The sequence below is a fragment of the Trachypithecus francoisi genome, unplaced genomic scaffold (genome assembly GCF_009764315.1).
Source record: "Trachypithecus francoisi isolate TF-2019V2 unplaced genomic scaffold, Tfra_2.0 Contig01585, whole genome shotgun sequence".
In the NCBI taxonomy this organism is placed as follows: domain Eukaryota; kingdom Metazoa; phylum Chordata; class Mammalia; order Primates; family Cercopithecidae; genus Trachypithecus; species Trachypithecus francoisi.
This window is the reverse complement of record NW_022681444.1, coordinates 9301550-9319253: the sequence shown is the minus strand read 5'-3', so window position 1 is coordinate 9319253 and position 17704 is coordinate 9301550. Positions and strand designations below refer to the sequence as shown.

Here is a 17704-nt window from a genome sequence, read left to right as displayed (position 1 = left end):
ATGGCCAGAGACTTCCCATGGCACAGGAGACAGGACGCCAGCTCCACTCCTTTCCCCCTGTCCCTTGGGTGGCCTGACAGAAACAGGGAAGATCACTGGCCTGTCTGGTGTCAGTGAAGCAATCTTGAAAGCAACTCAACAGAGCACTGGCCACGTGAAGGACTACACACCAACACTCTAGCCGCTGGAAGAGTGCTTGGCTCCCGTCCTTCTATTCCTTCTAGGAGATAATCCTGTCTGAGCCCCCCACCTCTCCAAGTACCAAAAATAAAAAGTAAAAAAAGCAAGCAAGAAAACAAAGCCTCACTTTTGGATTGACTCCAAATTCAATGGGTGGCACAGGCAGCACGGAGTCCACGTGAATCTCTACCCCGTTAACAGGCGGGACCACAGCCCCTTGCAGCCGCTCGGCCCCCTCTGAGCCCTTCCTGTTTTTTAGAGAACGCTCGTTGCCGATGGGTCCTGGTCTGTGCTCCTTGCTCTGTCCAGAGCCTTGTTCTGAATCCTTGATAAAAAAGCAGAGGGGTGGAGACACAGACGGGAATGACAACACTCTCCGGCTTCTACTGTCACAGGAACTGAGGAAGACGACGAGAAGATGGCCCCTTCCGCCCAGGCCCTGGCCACTGTGACTGGAATGTCCAGGTTACCTTCTGCTCAGATGGCTTTGGGGCCTGCTCCTTGTGGCGGTCAGCCTTGGGTTCCGCCAGGCCGGGCCCGCTCATCTCCTCTGGCTTCAGGGTCCCATACGGGGAGCTGCGCTGTGAGGAGGTCGCGGACGACTCCCGAGACTCGGCGCTCAAGTCAACACCACTATCTCCCTGGCTGCTCTTAAAACCCTGCTGTGCAGAGCACAAAATGGGTTATAGCCTCAAACTCCCAACTCGATTATCCAGAGAGTAAAACTGCGTGTGGCACAGAGACTTGTCTACCCCAGCTGCATGCCCCTTGCCAAGTCTGGTCCTGATCTTGATCCTGCCCTGCTGAGGATGCCTGACAACTTACATGTGGCCAAACACACCAACCCCGATATAGCTTGTGACCACAGAATCTTCTGCGGGCCCCAGACCGAGGCTGCCATACCCATCTCACTTGTGACCCACACTAGACCACATGGCCGCTGACGCCAGTTCAGAGGAGGCCCTGAATCCCTCTACCCACCCAGCGTTGGGTCCTCCCTTGTTACCCTTTTCTCTTTCTCCTGCTCATGCACACCCCACGCACAGGCCAGAAATCAAGATGGAAAACCACTGATGAGCTTGGCCCCACGGAAACAACCTAATTCCAAGCTCAGCTGCTGTGGCAGTGGCTTGGTTGGGTTGGATGCACAGATCCATGGCAAGCCGGCTGTCTGGATGGTGAGCTCACACTCATGCCAGGAGCAGCATGCGGGCAGCGGCCACACTCACCTCCGCGGAGCCAGTCTCGGTGCTGCTGAAGGCAGTGACGGCTTTCCTCCAGGAGTCGTTGGCTGGGGCCTGCACAGGGAGAGCTGCCAGGGGAGGGGGACAGAGTCAGGGCATCAAAGAGCAACCCGTCTAGAGAAACACGAGTCTATGAGCTCTTCAAGAACAAGCATAGGCACAGCTTGCAGAAATCCAACTCCCCTGCCTCCCCTGCACCCCCAACCCCAGCCCCCTACCTGTGACACCCAGTGAACAGCTGTGACGTGGAAGAGCTGGTCTGACAGTCTTACCCAACTTTCCGCATCCTCACCCAACGTGTTTCTCAGCATCTCACTCATTACGGGAGAGGGTGAGTAGGGCAGAGCCCTCACTCCTGCCCATCTGGATTCTCGGTTGCTATTTCTGCTATGCTCACGCTTCCTTTCACTTACACTATTTCTAAAAGTTGGTAGCTTCTTTTTTTTTTTTAATTTAAAAATATATATTTCTTTCTTTTTTTGAGACGGAGTCTCACTCTGTCGCCCAGGCTGGAGTGCAGCGACGCGATCTCCACTCACTGCAAGCTCCGCCCTCCAGGTTCACATGATTCTCCTGCCTCAGCCTCCCGGAGTAGCTGGGACTACAGTCGCCTGCCACCACGTCTGGCTAATTTTTATTTTTATTTTTGTATTTTTAGTAGAGATGGGATTTCACTGTGTTAACCAGGATGGTCTCTATCTCCTGACCTTGTGATCTGCCCGCCTCGGCCTCCCAAAGTGCTGGGATTACAGGCGTGAGCCACCACGCCTGGCCTTGTTTCTCTTTTTTTAAACAATAGAGACAGGGTCTCACTCTGTTGCTACTCTTGAACTCCTGATCTCAAGTGATCCTCACGCCTTGGCCTCCCAAAGTGCTGGGATTATAGGTGTGAGCCACCACTCCTGGCCAAAGTTGGTGGCTTCTACAGAGTCTCTGAAAGATCCAAGTGGGTATTGCTAAAATTTTTTAAGCTCACAGACCACTTCTTGAGTGGCCCTGGATCCTGAGCCCAGAAAAAGAGATATGCATGCAAAAGTTGACATGCTAGCAGGGGGTGGGGGCACATATCTGCAATCCCAGCTACTCAGGAGGCTGAGACAGAAGGATTGCTTGAACTCAGAGGTTCAAGTCCAGCCTGGGCAACATAGTGAGACCCCATCTTAAAAAAAAAAAAAAAACAAAAAAACAAAAAAAAACAAAAATCCTTTCACATGCTATTTTAATATCCAAGGGCTCTCTGAAGCCATCCTTGGACACAACCTGTGGTCTGAGGAACCAATGAGACCCTGCAGAATTCTGGAGGAAAAGATCTGGCAAAAGGGGACGATGACTCACACCTGACAGTCACATCTGACTCACATCTGGCAGCTCAACCAATCTGGCGCCTGGGCATTTTTGGACATCAATACTATGACACCTGTCACTCGGTCACTACCAAATGTAGCGTTATTGATGTTTTATCAAAGGATTGTGCTCCCTTTCCATCACAGCTGGGCATGTCGAATATTATTTTGTAGTTTACAAGAATCAAAGTTTTCACCGAGCACATGAGGACAAGCTATGTGGAAACAGTGAAAGAATCAAGGCCCAGAACTCAGTGTCTCGGGTGCTTGTCATATGACCCTGGAGTCCCCTGAGTCAAATCCTTTCCCTCTAAAGCCTCAGCTGCTTTGCAGAAAACTGAGCTGGCACTAGGTGACCTCTCTGAGCTCCCCTCATGGGCCCGAGCTGTGAAATGTCAAATGTCCTTACTTTATTCATCTATGCACCCTCTGGGCTAACAGTGCAGGCTCCTGGCTCACGTAAGCCTCAAGAAGAACGTATTCTTTGAAAATAGCTTTTTATTTTACAAGGGAAAATGCCCAGAAAAATTACATTTGATATAGAATTTATAAAAAAAAAGTTTTCAGGGCAACGAATTTTCTAAAAACTAACGTACACCCTCTTCTGGTCTCAGTTTGCCTTTCCAGAAGATCATTCAGGAAGGAGTTTCCAGAGCCTTCCCCATGTTAAGAAAGGGCGCACAGCACAGAAGAGAGCTCCTGAACTCTTGCTGCTGGTCTCTCAGTCACTTGCTTCTCTTCCGTAAGTTAGTGGGAGAAAATGACAACTGACAAAGGCGGCCAGGCCCACTAGTGCGCGGTCTCAGCTCAAGGGGCCATCCTTTTCCACATGGCTGGACATAATGAATGCTCTGCTCTTCTACCAAATTTGAGGCAAGGAAAATTGTGTATCTGTTTGGGGGCTGCAGCAGCAAATCACTCAGATGGCATTCGGCACTAGCTCAGCAGCGGAACCCAGCAAACAGGTACTACTCCATCTATATTCATAGCTCAAAAGCAGGATCCTCCCCAAGAAACAAACCCGGTCTGTGATGTGACCTTGGGCACCACAGCTGGGGTCATATCCCCCAACTCTCACCCTGGCTGCTGCTCTCCCAGATCTCAGTGCCCAGGCTGCTGCCAGGCACGGTCACGTCACCTTGCTCCAGACATAAGTTGTTCTGCTTTTTTGCAAATCGAGGAGGAATACGGGAGGAAAGGCCTCGACCTTTGACAGGCACCTGAGGGGAAGAAAGGGTGCTGTAGTCTAGCTTAAGGCACAAAGACTGATAAATTCTCCCCAGGATAAGTGTCCCAGGTACCAAAATCACACCACCTGAAAATGCTCCAGAGACGTGTGGGATGCTCGTCTCCCAAAAACTCAAGCAGAACTGCGATGCCAAGCAAAGCACCCCCCAGGAAAGACCTGAAAGGCCAATGGACCGTGATCTGTGTGTGGGTCCAGCCCTGATTCCATTTTAGTACAGGGTTCATGATCCCCGTGATTTCAGGGAGACAAATCTCATTCCACTCAGGAATGAGGAGTGGGGAGGGAGGAGGAGCCGGGAGCTGACGGAGGACTGCATCTTGGCTTGGACGAGTTTCCACTATTATCACCCTAGACAAGTCACCCTCTTCAAGACTCAGTTTCTTCCTCTGCATAACAGTGATGCCACCACCTAGTCCTACTTTGATAGAAGGGCCTTAGTAATAGCAGGCAAGGGGAGACAATGTGTGCTTGCTAAATACTGTCTTCCTCTCTGCCACCTTGAGCTTGACCTAGAACTCCCTTACTCTCTGGCTCTGGGTTTCCTGGGCATCAGCCAGCCTGCCCTCCCGCCCCATGCCCTGCCCCCCAACCCCTCACCTGCACGGCCTGCTCCTTCTTTCTTCTCTCTTCCTCCAGCAGGCGGCGCTGCTTCTTGGTCAGGACTTCAATGAAGCCTTCGCCCACCATAGAACCCACCTCACTCTCCTCCCCGGGACTGGACCCGCAATTTTCGATGATGGCACCTGAACCAAGATTTCACGAGAAGGAACAGTCTTTCCACTCACCAGGAGGCAAGAACAACCCAATTCAACAGGCACCTAAGATCTAGTGTCAAGCTCAACAGAAACCTGGACAGGACTTCTGCACCTTTCTCAGGCCACCTCTGATCTAAAACGTTGTTACCCCAAACCAAAGAGGCCCAAGGGCACAACTGAGAGAACACACAAAGGGCTTAAACCCCAGCTCTGCTCCTACAGCTGTGTGACCTTGGACACACCACCGAACATCTCTGGGCCCCAGGCTTCCTCTCTTTAAAACGCGGAAGCCGCAGGGTGTCACGGGGATTCAACAGGCTGTGAGCAACACCCGTGGGAATACCTGCTCTGCTCAACTCTACAGCCCCAGAATCCAGCCCAGTGCCTGGCCGAGCTGTTCCTGAAAGCTACGGTACTCACTGCAAAAGCAAACTCGGGAGGCCCGAGGACTGCCCGGCCCCTGGTTCCACCTGAGTTCTTTCCCCTGAAGATGTGAGGACGACTTACTTCCATAGTTCAGGTCAAACTGTTTCATGGCCTCTCCCTGTTCACTTGCCCTCGGAGCAGCCAACTTGGCCTCCTTCTCTGCCTTCTTACTGGAGGCTTCAGGAAGGTCAGCACTGGCATGGGCTGCCCGCTCCAGGGCATAAGGGGAGTGGCCACTCCCACTGCTGCAGCCACTAAGACCTCCAGGCAAGGCCTCATCTGGGGATCTGTAAGGGAAAGAGGATCTTGTTAACCAGAGGCTGTGGAAGGAGGGAAAACACCGCACGTGCACACTGCCTGCACACAAGCCCAGCACGCTGATCTGGGTCCGCTTCCTCTCGCTGACTCCTCGGGTGGGGAGGAGCGGCTGGCCGGCCACAGTGCATCCATGTCCGTGTGCAAACACACGTGGAAGGCTGCCCCCGCTGGCTCTGCCTGCTCCTGGGGAAAGTGGCTCTGTCACCTTCTGCTCCCAAGGGCTCTCCCACATGCTATGTTCAGAGAGTGTAGCGGGGAGAGAGTCAAGGGGAATGTGCTCGGAATGGAGCCGCCAGCATTTCTGCTCCTCTCCAGGATTGCCCTGCCAGAGGGCCCTTGGGGCATAAAACTGAGGTGAAGCCAAGGGTCGGCCTCTAGTGCCTGGAAAGCTAGATTAGACGCCACCTGAAAGAGTCAGTGTTCCCTGTGGCTCCTCCTCTGGGAATTTCTCTGCCTTGAATTCTAAGGAGGGTGGAGGTGTGAAGCCGTCTTCCTCAGTATGCTGAAGACAGGGAAGGCCTCAGCAGCCCCTGCACCTCCCTGTCTGAGTCACAAGCCAAGCGCAGTCAGTCAACCCAGACTATGCAGGGGACCCTCTCCCAGTCCCTGAGCAGAGGTCATCACCCAAATGCCCGTCTGTGGAAGAGGTACTCGCCAGACCATGCGCAGCCTGCTCCCCTCTGCACTTGCTGGGCTCCTGGATGCTGAGGTGGCAACCCCACCGTGGGGCCACATCTCCTCACAGTGGAGAAGCAGAACCACCTGGGAAGAGCCACTTCCATGCAGCCACGAGGCCAGTGATGCCCCCCTAGGATGCTGCCTGGTGGCAACTCCAGAGTAAAGGACTCTGGTGGACTGACTGGCACCTGGCACTGTGCACAGACAACGCTCCTCGTTGCAGCGGCCCCTCGGTGGGGCTCCAGGGACACACGCAGGGACACACTCCTGGACTCCCAGGCCAGGTGCCGGACAGCGGCCTCAAAAGCACCACTGCGGAGGGAGGAGGTGGGGGGGCTCTAGCCACAATAACACCACCACGAGAGAAGCAGACAGGCAATGCGGGGGCAGATGATGAAGACGCGCACAGACGGGCTGGGGGCCTGCCCCCAGCCCCGACACACGGCGGCATGCATGCGTGAACTCAGTGCTGCTGAGAACAGAACACAACAAAAAGGGCCCAGATGGTGTCTGGTTTTACCTTTTGACTGTCAAAGGCGTCCCATTCTGTTGGCTCTCATAGCGAGGGGAGGTGTCACCACCACCTGGCCTAACGGGCTTCTCCCCAAACCCTCCCGGCTCCAGCTTTCGGCTCTGTCTGTCAACCAGTGGTCTCTGACTGGAGAAGCTCCTCTTGGCCAGCTCCTTCTTCTCACCCAAACTGGCCCCCGACAGGCCACCGTCTCCCTGGGAGTCAGGCTCAGACCCGGGGCCTTCCCGCCGCTCCCGCCGCTCGCTGAAGTCGCTGCTTTCGGAGGCCGTCTCCCACTCCTCATTGGCGTGATCGGAGGAGTTCTGGTAGGAGAGCTCAGGGGACCTGCGGCCCACAGTGCCACTCTTGTCCCCAGAACACAGTTTGGGTCTGCCTGGCCACTGACCTGCCAGCAGGTGGGGCTCCTCCTCGGGTCCCCACAGGCCCAGGGACTCCCGCTCCTGCCGGAGGCGCCGGAAGCGAGGGGGCTTATCTTGGCGTGGGGGGCGCCTTCTCCTGAAGGGCCGGTTCTCTGCATTTTCAGAATCCGCCACATGGTCATCTTGGAAGAAGGACCTCTTGTCCTCTGAGCGGCTGTCCTCGAAGCCCCTGCCACCAAACGCATCAGGGTGTCTGTAGGAATCCGGGACATAGTCTCTGTTTGTAGATCGCCGGGATCCGCATGTGTCGGAAGGACCATATTCCTGCCAAGGGCTGCCTGGACTTCTGCTCTGCCAGTGGGGTGACTCTTTGGAGACGAAGGTTCTCCGTCCATATCCGCAATTGCTCAGCCGGGGAGGGAGGGCTCGCCCAAAGGCCCGAGGGCCTCGGCTCTTGGCATCTAGACCGCTATGGTCCTCGGAGCACACCTTGTTGGACCGCCAAGAATCTCTGCAGTCGCCTTTCTTCAAGGCGCTCTCCTCCCTCCCCAGGAGCGAGCCTTCGTTCCCGTTCTCAGAGCCCCTCTGCCGGCGGCGCTTGGGAAGTTCTTCATACTCTGAGCCCTCGCTATGGGTCTCACTGGCAACTCTCCGTCGGGGCTTGGCTCTGGGGCAGTCCTCTGGCCGAGCAAACTCTCGCAGGCCCCGGCCACGGCCGCTGCGCTGGCTGCTGCAGTAGATGCTGCGGGCACCCAGGACCCCCCCGCCACAGAGGCTGCTCCCGTTTCCACCAGCAGGCCGACCACGAAAAGTGAACTCTCTGAAACCACGGCCCCGACCCCGGGCCTGCCCTCTGACCCCAAAGGCTTGTTCCTCATCAATAAAGATCCAGTTATTTCTCTTCGTGGGGGGAACATCGCTGGGCTCTCGTGGGGGTCTGGTTTCCCAGGCCTTGTCAGGTTTCTCCTCCTCTTCAAATTTGGTGGCCTCGTGGCCAAAAGTGGCATGGCCAGGGCCCTTGTCCTCCAAAGTGGCGGTGGAGGAGTTGGCCAGAGAGGCGTCATTCTCTTCGTCCTCGTCCTTTTCGGCCGTGGGGCTCTGCTCCTTCTCCTTGGCCAGCCGGGTGCTCTCCTCCCCTAGCTCCTGCTTAATCTTCTCGAGCTCCTTCTCCTTGTCTTCCACCTTGAGGGCTTTCAGGACTGGTTTCTTGATGGGTCCCGATCTCCGGGTCCTGCCCGTCTGCTCCGGGTGCTGGCTGCTGGAGCTCCGGGGCTCAGGAGTCCATTCAGGCTCTGAGGACGGCTGTTTGTTGGGGCTCCCGTTCTTGTCCCAGGAGATGTTAAAGGCCGTCCCCTCCCGGGGTGTCTCCCGCTCAACACCATGGGCTGTGTCAGCGGTCTCTGGCTGGTGGCTGACATCCCAGCTGCCACACTCTGGCTTTTTCTCATCTGGGACAAAGTCAGGCTCCAATGGGGAACACCTGAGGTTTTGGGTGTGACCCCCAGGAGCACCCGCTTCCTGAACATTTTCTTGGGGTGGAAACAAAAGCTCCTGGCCTATTCTTTGAGAAGAGATACAGTTGTCAAAGTCTGCTTGGGCCTTCTTGTCAAAAGCACTCAAGTACTCCTCCCCTCTCTCCTCAAAGAGATCGCGCTGGGCACTTACGCCCCCTGCCCTTCCGAGTGAGGCAGAGAAAGAGCTTTCATTCCTGAAAAGGAACCAGAAAAATCAGTCAATGTGATTGGAGCCTGGTTCCTGGTTTCCATGCTGAACACAGAGCTTAGTTTTAAAAAGAAAAAAAAGAAAAAGTAAAAAAAAAAACTTTTTAAAAAGAAAGTTAAGAAAAAAAAAAAAACATAAGCACCAACATTTGCTCTATCTTTAAACACGTCTCAGAAATGCCAGGCCATGAATTGGTCGGTGGCCCCTGGAGTCCATGAGAGTGAAGACTGTTGTGGCCGCTGGTGGGCGCGGCGGGCCCCCTAGAGACAGAGGAGCCGGGCAATCCTCCGGGTCAAAGAGCAAGCTGGAGCCTGGGAGGCCGTGAAGAGTATGGGGCCATGAGGGTGGCAGGGCTAACTCTGTTTACTTCCACAGAAGAGCCAAGACCCATGCTCTGGACCCCACCTGCCTTGTAAAGCCCCCACCCACCTACCCTGTGCCCAGGGTTTGATGACCCCAGAACTTCTCCTTCACCTTAAGTCTCGCCATCTGAAAAGAGCCTCTTGCACAAAGCATTCAAGCAGTCCTCCTCACACTCTCCTTCCCCAAAGGAACCAGGAGTCCCTTCAAAAGAGCACGTCTCCCGTGGGCAGTGTCTCCTGGGATGGCAGCTCATCCCAGGGCCCTGTGTATTAGGATGGTAGCTCTTCCCAGGACCTCTCAATTAGGATGGTAGCTCATCCCAGGGCCCTGTGGATTAGGACGGTAGCTCATCCCAGGACCTCTCGATTAGGATGGTAGCTCATCCCAGGGCCCTGTGGATTAGGACGGTAGCTCATCCCAGGACCTCTCGATTAGGATGGTAGCTCATCCCAGGGCCCTGTGGATTAGGATGGTAGCTCATCCCAGGACCTCTCAATTCGGACCTGGAATCTTCCTTCAGTGGCAAGGCAGCAGGACCAGGCTTCATCTCACCTGACACGCATGTCCATGGCCAAGGTGTCGCTCGACTTCGGGTGCGTGAGCGGGTAGCCCTTGCTCTGCAGTGCCATGTAGCCCTCTGGGCTCCACACAGGGGGTGAATCGATGGGGGTCACTTTTCTTTCTTGGAGTGGGGGCACACAGTTCTGATCCTCAGAGCGACAGCCAGTCCCACTGAGGGACTCTTGGGGCATCATGGGCTTCATCAGTCCTGAAGAAGGCAAAGACTGATCTACATCATCTCATTTAGAAAGCCCTGCTCCAATCTCAGGCTCAACCAAAGGCCCAAAGAAGTCAACAGTTACCCTGACTGTCCCGTGGATACAGCACCCCACCCACCTACACATCACAGGGCTCTTAATCTTTCCTGACCTGAGGACCTCTGAAGGCACACACGCATGCACCTTGCCTGGTTCAAAGACCTGTGAAGTCCAAGGAAGTGGGCAAGAAAAGCACATTTGTCAGATATGGGCTTGGTCCTTAACACTCACGACAGGGGATGACGTCTTTCTATATAGGGCAGGGAGATACAACTGAGACACTGTTTAAAACAAAGACCCAAAAGGGCCACATCCTCAAAAGGCACGTTAGATAGACATATGCACTTGACTACCGGGAACAGACTGGCGGTCTGTCTGGCCTGGACCAGGGCAGGGAAACAACTGTCCCCATCCCAGGAATTCAGACTCACATGCTTACTTTCATGGGGGTTTAAGGGACAAAGACTTTCTACCTCCCCAAATACTTTGCTAAGTTGAAGGTGCATGTTAGAATCTTCATGTAACCACTAACATATAGAAATGAAATGCAGAAGCAAAAGAAAAACAAGAATAGCATCAAGAAAAGGCAGGAATAAGAAGAAAAGGCATAGAAAGGTAAGAATAAGAATGGAATGCATGAAATATCATAGTTGGAAAATCTAAATATAATAATCCCAATAAGGCTGGGCGTGGTGGCTCATGCCTGTAACCCTTTGGGAGGCCAAGGCAGGCAGATCACTTGAGGTCAGTCAAGTTCGAGACCAGCCTGGCCAACATAGTGAAACTCCGTCTCTACTAAAAATACAAAAAAAATCAGCCAGGCATGGTGGCAGGTGCCTGTAATTCCAGCTACTCAGGAGGCTGAGGCAGGAAAATCGCTTGAACCCAGGAGGCAGAGGTTGCAGTGAGTTGAAATTGCACCACTGCACTCCAATCTGTGTGACAGAGCAAGATTCTGTCTCTAACAATAATAATAATTCCAATAAATCTAAAAGGACCAACTTTTGCAATTAAAAGTCATAGACTTTCAGAGTGGTAAAGCCATACACATCTTGTAGATACAATTTTACACTCCCAAAAAATAAGGACTCAAAGAAGCTAACTGTAAAAATTGGAACAAAAGACTTCAAATACTTATAAACAAAAAACTAGAATTATTATACTGCTATCAGACAAAGTAGGCAATAAAGATAGCAAGCACTATTAATGATAACAAGGGTACTACGTAAGGATAGGAGGAACAAGATACAGAAATTCTAAACCTGTATGCCTCCAGATAGACACAGCAAAAATTGACAGGCTCCCAAAGAAGATTTGACAAATCCATAATCATAGTGGAACATTTTAAAACACCTTTTAGTAACTGGTCAAAGGGAGAAAAACTTGCAATGATGAAGACATTTGCACAACACAATTAGCATGCTCAACTTAATGGACTGTCTCCAACCAGAGAATACAGTCTTTTCGGGCAAATGTAGAATGTTAAAAAAGAATCACCACAGAAGTGGTTACAGAGAAAACCCAACAAATGTCAAGCAACCTAAGTCAGGCGTTGGTCAGCAAACTACAGCCATTAAACAAAACTCAGCCTGCTGCAGGTTTTTATAAGTAACGTTTTATGGAAAAACAACCATGTTCACTCCCTTACTATTGTTAACGGCCGTTTTCGTCCTACAACACCAAAACTGACTAGTTGATCGAGGCCTAAAAGACTATCTGGTCATTTGTAGAAGTTTGGTGACCCCTGGTCTGTAACACACAGACCATATTATCTGACCACAGAGCAACTACATTAGAAATTAGTACCACAAAGAGAATCTTAAAAGCCAGAAATGAGTAAATTAAGTATATGATAATATTTTAAAGGAAGTAAGAAAAGAAAAACCAGACATTATTAAAATAAAACCCAAAAAAGATACAGTAATGAAGAAGCCCAAATACTGATTTTAAAAAGGCACTAGACAAATCTTGGGAAAGACTAACCAAGGAAAAAAGAGACAGCACAAAGAACATTAGGAATGAGAAGGACAAAACGACACAGCAGAAATCTAAAATTAATTAAAGCAATTTATGATACACGATCTTCATGACTTTCCCGACAAATCTTTATGACAGAACTATTATTGTACCTATACTTTGCAAGTGAGTCCTTTGAAATTCAGACCAGTCGTATACATGACAAAGAGCCAGACCAAAATCCAGGTGTATCTGTTTAACTCGAGATGCCACCCTTGACCACCACGCTATCCTGGGTGATACAGGTATGGAGCATTAGACCACAGTGCTTACCTGAGGGATGCAGGGCGGAGGGGTAGAAGTCCACTGGGGTCCGAGTGGGCGTGATGCGTGGGTCCATGTAGGAAGGCATCATCATCCACCTGGGATCGAAGCCCAGCATCTGGGGGTGGTGTGGGTAAAAGGTGCGCTGGGGATGGGATGGCGGGGGGTACACCGGCTGCCAGTGCTGCATCTTGTACAGTTGCTCCTGCCCGCAAAGAGAGAGACTTGGTCAGGCTGGTGCGGCAGGGGGCTGAGATGCCACCCAACACACGCCTTCCAGCTTTCCAGCAGGCAGCACAAAAAGCCCACCTAGAACAGAAGACCAAGGAGGGGAGGGATGGGCAGCTGCTCGAGTGGGAGCCCCCAATGTGTTACAGCTTGCAAGCTCAGGTCCCTGTCCAAGGCTGGTGGACAGCCAAGCCATTATCACAATGGAGGCCCATCTGCGCCTATGGTACACGAGACAGGCTAGGTTTTCACTTAGATCAGACACTCCTGGAATCCACCAGCAGCCTCCCACAGAATGTCTGGACGCCGGCCACTTCTCTCCTTGTTTGCAGCTACCACCTGAGGTTAAATAACATACCAGCATCCCTTCCCTGCTCCCTCCTGGCCTCTTCAATCCATTTTCCATCCTCGACTAGGGTGATCTTTTCACACAGACACCCCATGCCCAATAGGTCAACCCCTAGCTCAAAAGAGCCTTCAGTGGTTCTCCACCGCTCTCCACCCGACAGCCTAAATCCTACGAGGCTACTCGTGACCTACGGGGTTAGGGTGAGGGTTGGATCCCATGTGACTTTGCCCAGTCTGCCTCTCTAGCTTCGCCTTGCACGACTGGCCCTCTGCTTTCTGCTCCATATATCCCTGCCACCACTTCAGGCCGTGGGAACACACTGGGGCCCCTAGGTAAGCGCCTCTTCCCTCCATCCCTAAATCCAGGTTTCCAGCTTCAACACAACCTCTAGGAAGCCTGTCGTTACGCCCAGACGAGACCAGGTCCCTGGTTCTCTGCTCCCACGGAACGGCCAGTGCTCCTTTGTTGCACTCACAGCAGTTGATGGTTTGGACTGCTGGTAACCCTCACCGAACCCTAAGAGACTCCCTGTGCACCCTTGCCCACAGCACCACACTCGAGATACAGAACATTTGCACAAATCGGTAAATAGAAAGTATCGGTCAACTACTCAAAATCAAGGCTCTTGCCTGACTCAAGAGGGTTCATTTCAGACCCTGCTCTATCCCATCAGTGACCTCGGGTGCTAATTCCTAAAGGAACCCTGAATTGGCCTTGAGGCAGGATTCACTGCTGCCTCACACTCTGAGGACGCCCAAGCAGCCTCCAGCACACATCCTTCCATTCCGAAAACAAAAAGGCAGCCAATCCGCCTGGCAGTCTACAGCACATCCTGAGCTGATTCCCTGGACAGTTCTGTTGGTGCTCCCAGTGCCTATTAAGAGCACTCAATAAATATAGGTCATCAATCAAGAGACTTGAGTCATTCACTCTCCCAGTCCACAGAGAAGGCTGTGGGCCTCCATCTCCCAGCTCCTCTTCCTGTCTACACCCTAGGTTTCCAGCGATTATGACTAGACAGGCTGCCCTGTGCTTTCAGACTTCCCTTTTTTGAGATGGAGTCTCGCTCTGTCACCCAGCCTGGAGTGCAGTGGTGCGATCTCGGCTCACTGCAACCTCCAACCTCCCAGGTTCAAGCGATTCTCCTGCCTCAGCCTTCTGAGTAGCGATTACAGGTGCACAGCACCACGTCTGGCTACTTTTTGTATTTTTAGTAGAGATGACGTTTCACCATGTTGGTCAGGCTGGTCTAGAACTTCTGACCTCAGGTGATCCGTCTGCCTAGGCCTCCCAAAGTGCTGGGATTATAGACATGGGCCACTGCGCCTGGCAATTCCTTCTATTCTTAAGGAAGGACTTACCCCCATCACTTCCCTCCGCACCCCAAGGAGTTACCTAGCGCAACTGTCACTGCTAGTTTTGGCACAAGTAATTCCAGAGCTCTCCCCCATCAGTAATTCTATAACCCACGAACATGAGTAACTGTGCAGTGCTCGCCTACACTCCCATGCTCTAAAATCACATTAAAGGCAGTCCCTGGAATGCTCCCAGGGGCCCAGAGGAGAGAAGAGGCTAAGCAGAGAAGTTTAAAGGTAATTAAGTGAGATACTGGGAAAAGCCTTAAGTCCTTGGTTTGTTTCTCCACAGCACACACATTTTGAAATATTTTCGGCTAATATTAGTAATAATTTACTGCACACCTTGCTGTTTAGTGTGCACTAAGTAATGTCTATGTATCACCTCAGTTTCCCAAGGTGCACTGCTCTGAAATAAAATAACCAGCCTGCACACTAGAAAAATGGAGCTCACTGCATACAGCACTAAATAGGTTCCTTACCAATATCAGAAAACAAGGTCAATAAACCACAAGGGCTGCATTCATTCCCAGGGGCCTCCATCACTTGGAGAAATAAATAATGGCCAGGGGCTGATCCACCAAGGTCAGTAAGTTTTGAGGTACAACTCCTGAGGTCCCCACTGGTCTTGGGGGCACATAAGGGGTATTCTGGACTTTTTCTAAGTTGGAGGTGGGCATGGGGATGGTGACGGGAAGTATCTAATCGGCACTCAGGCCTGTTGATCACAGGCTTTTACCATCTCATCTGTTTACCTGCTGTTGTTGCTGCTGCTGGCGCTGGAATCGGGGAGGAAGGGACTTCTGATACTTGAACTCCTGAGCAGGGGACCCAGCCTCTCTGGCCTCTTCCTCACTGCTGCTGCTCTGTGCCACTGCTGGGGACGCTGTGGGTGCCTCTTCTGGGAACGTGGTGGGGGTCTCTTGGGCAGGGAATTCTGGGGAGCCTAGAGAATATACCAGCAGAGAAATAACACAGTGAGCTCACAGAAGCTCAACCAACCAAGTGTTTACAAGCAAGTACTTCTTCCTGTTGGCACGTACGCTCTATTGCTAGAACAGTCACGTCCCTGAACCCTGGGCCTGCACCAAATGTACCACGTGCATGAGCTCAGGGACTCCCCACAACACACGTGAGGAGGCTCCACTTGTTGTCACCTTACAGACTAGGACACTAAGGGTCAAGAGGTTAGATAATGTCCAGGGTCACACAGTCAGTGGCAGAGCTGAGATCTGATTTCAGGTGGAAGACGTTTTATTAAAAAGGAATAATAAGGCCAGGCACGGTGGCTCACACCTGTGATCCTAGCACTTTGGGAGGCTGAGGCGGGTGGATCACTTGAGGTCAGGAGTTCAAGACCAGCCTGGCCAACATGGTGAAACTCCATCTCCATTGAAAGTACAAAAATTGGCCGGGCACAGTGGCTCACGCCTGTAATCCCAACACTTTGGGAGGCTGAGGTGGGTGAATCACGAGGTCAGGAGATAGAGAACCTCCTGGCTAACATGGTGAAACCCTGTCTCTACTAAAAATACAAAAAATCAGCCAGGCGTGGTGGCGGGCACCTGTAGTTCCAGCTACTTAGGAGGCTGAGGCAGGAGAATGGCATGAACCCAGGAGGCAGAGCTTGCAGTGAGCTGAGATTGCGCCACTGCACTCCAGCCTGGGCGACAGAGTGAGACTTCTTCTCAAAAGAAAAAAAGAAAGTACAAAAAGTAGCGGGGCATAGTGGCATATGCCTGTAATCCTAGCTATATGGGAGGTCGAGGTGAGAGAACCGTTTGAACCCAGGAGGCAGAGGTTGCAGTGAGATTGCACCATTGCACTCCAGCCTGGGTGGCAGAGCAAGACTCCATCATCTCCCAAAAAAAAAAAAAAAAAAAAAAAAAAAAAAAAAAAAAGGACTGAGCCACGAACTCAGGACAGACCACATATCCAACATCTGAACAGCAGGAACTCAACATATGGAAATATTGTGTATGGCTTCCTGCTGGCAAGGATACAAAAGAAAAAACAATTTTTTAAAAAAGGAAAAAAAACAAAAACAAGAGACAGGCTGTGTGACCTGGGCACATTTTTCAGGCTCTCCTTGGCCATTTCTTCATCTGCAAATAAGAATAACTACCATGTGTTCACCAAGGGCTTCTGTGAGAATTAAATTAATTACAATAATATACTGAAAACAGTGCCTGTTTTCAGAAAATGCTCAGTGCAGAAAATGCAGAAAATGCTCAGTGCAACTTCCCTATAAGACTGGCACAGTCCTCATTCAACCTTTAATGAAAGGAGGGTAGAAGGAAAACTAGAGATGAGTTCCCTGGCCAGAAGGGCGCTAGGGCTCTCTAACCTGAAAAGCTTTCAGAGCCTCAAACATCCCCTTGTTTCCTAACAAGAGCTGATCTGAGTATATTTAAGAAAATTACAAAGAAAACAGCTGATTATATTCTTTAAAATTGCTACAAGAGACATTCTGCATTACAGAGCACTGCTTATCACTCTTAAATAGGGCCATGTTGCCTGGCCCTATTACAGGCTCATGCCTGTAATCTCAGCATTTTGGGAGGCCGAGCCAGATGGATCACTTGAGGCCAGGAGCTCCAAACCAGCCTGGCCAACATGGTGAAACCCTGTCTCTACTAAAAATACAAGAATTAGCTGGGCATGGTGGCGAGCGCCTGTAATCCCAGCAGCTGGGGAGGCTGAGCTGGGAGAATCGCTTGAACCTGGCAGGCGGAGGTTGCAGTAAGCAGAGATCGTGCCACTCCAGCCTGGGTGACAGAAAGAGACTCCGTCTCAGAAAAAAAAAAAAATAGGGCCATGTGATCCATTCCTTTTAGAATGAACACCAGGAAAAACTATATTCTACCAGGCAGGTGGGCTTATTTTTATTCCGTGTTAAAGGATCTGTGGTTTTATTAAAGTCCTGGAGCACGTGTGTCTTTGGTTGGGCAGGGATAGAGATGATAATAGTGACAATGATGAGCTTCATCAGTGAGTAGATGCATGGCTTCAATGTCCCAGAAACGAGCGTGCTGTATACCCCTCCGTGTGCTGGCAGGTACGTATGAAGATGAAGAAACAGGCTTCAGAGAGGTGAGGTGCTCACCAGTTAAACAAGTTCAGAGGGAGAAGGAAAAAGGGCTGAAAAACTACCTATTGGGTACTATGCTCACTATCTGGGTGACAGGATCATTCATACCCCAAACCTCAGCACCACACAATGTACCCCCTGACACTAAAGTAAAAGTTGAAATTATAAAAAAGTTCAAACAGGATCAGAACCCAGGCATTTGACCCAGGCCTATGCTCTTAATAACCAATGCTTCCCTATACGATCTCGTTGTAAGCCATAGGTTCTGCTAGCTAAGAAGGAAGGCAGTTGCAAGTAACAAGCCAATGACAACAGGCCAGAGTTTCCAGTTGGTGGGAAGAGGGCCCAGCTCTTACCTTTGTGGAGAGCAGGGCCGTTTTCCTGGGGAGATGCCTTCTCAGCACTTGGAGACCG

General features: G+C 51.5%; 1 protein-coding gene across 1 annotated transcript in view; it reads right to left on the bottom strand.

Annotated features, from left to right (window-relative positions):
* PRRC2B (proline rich coiled-coil 2B) overlaps nt 1–17704 on the bottom strand; it is an 82118-nt gene that overhangs the window by 16968 nt on the left and 47446 nt on the right. Inside the window, 11 exon segments of the mRNA XM_033194270.1 lie at nt 308–505; nt 651–842; nt 1410–1492; nt 3846–3987; nt 4614–4759; nt 5279–5484; nt 6714–8792; nt 9722–9938; nt 12277–12472; nt 14955–15145; nt 17647–17703. Coding sequence (XP_033050161.1) covers nt 308–505; nt 651–842; nt 1410–1492; nt 3846–3987; nt 4614–4759; nt 5279–5484; nt 6714–8792; nt 9722–9938; nt 12277–12472; nt 14955–15145; nt 17647–17703 — 3707 coding nt within the window.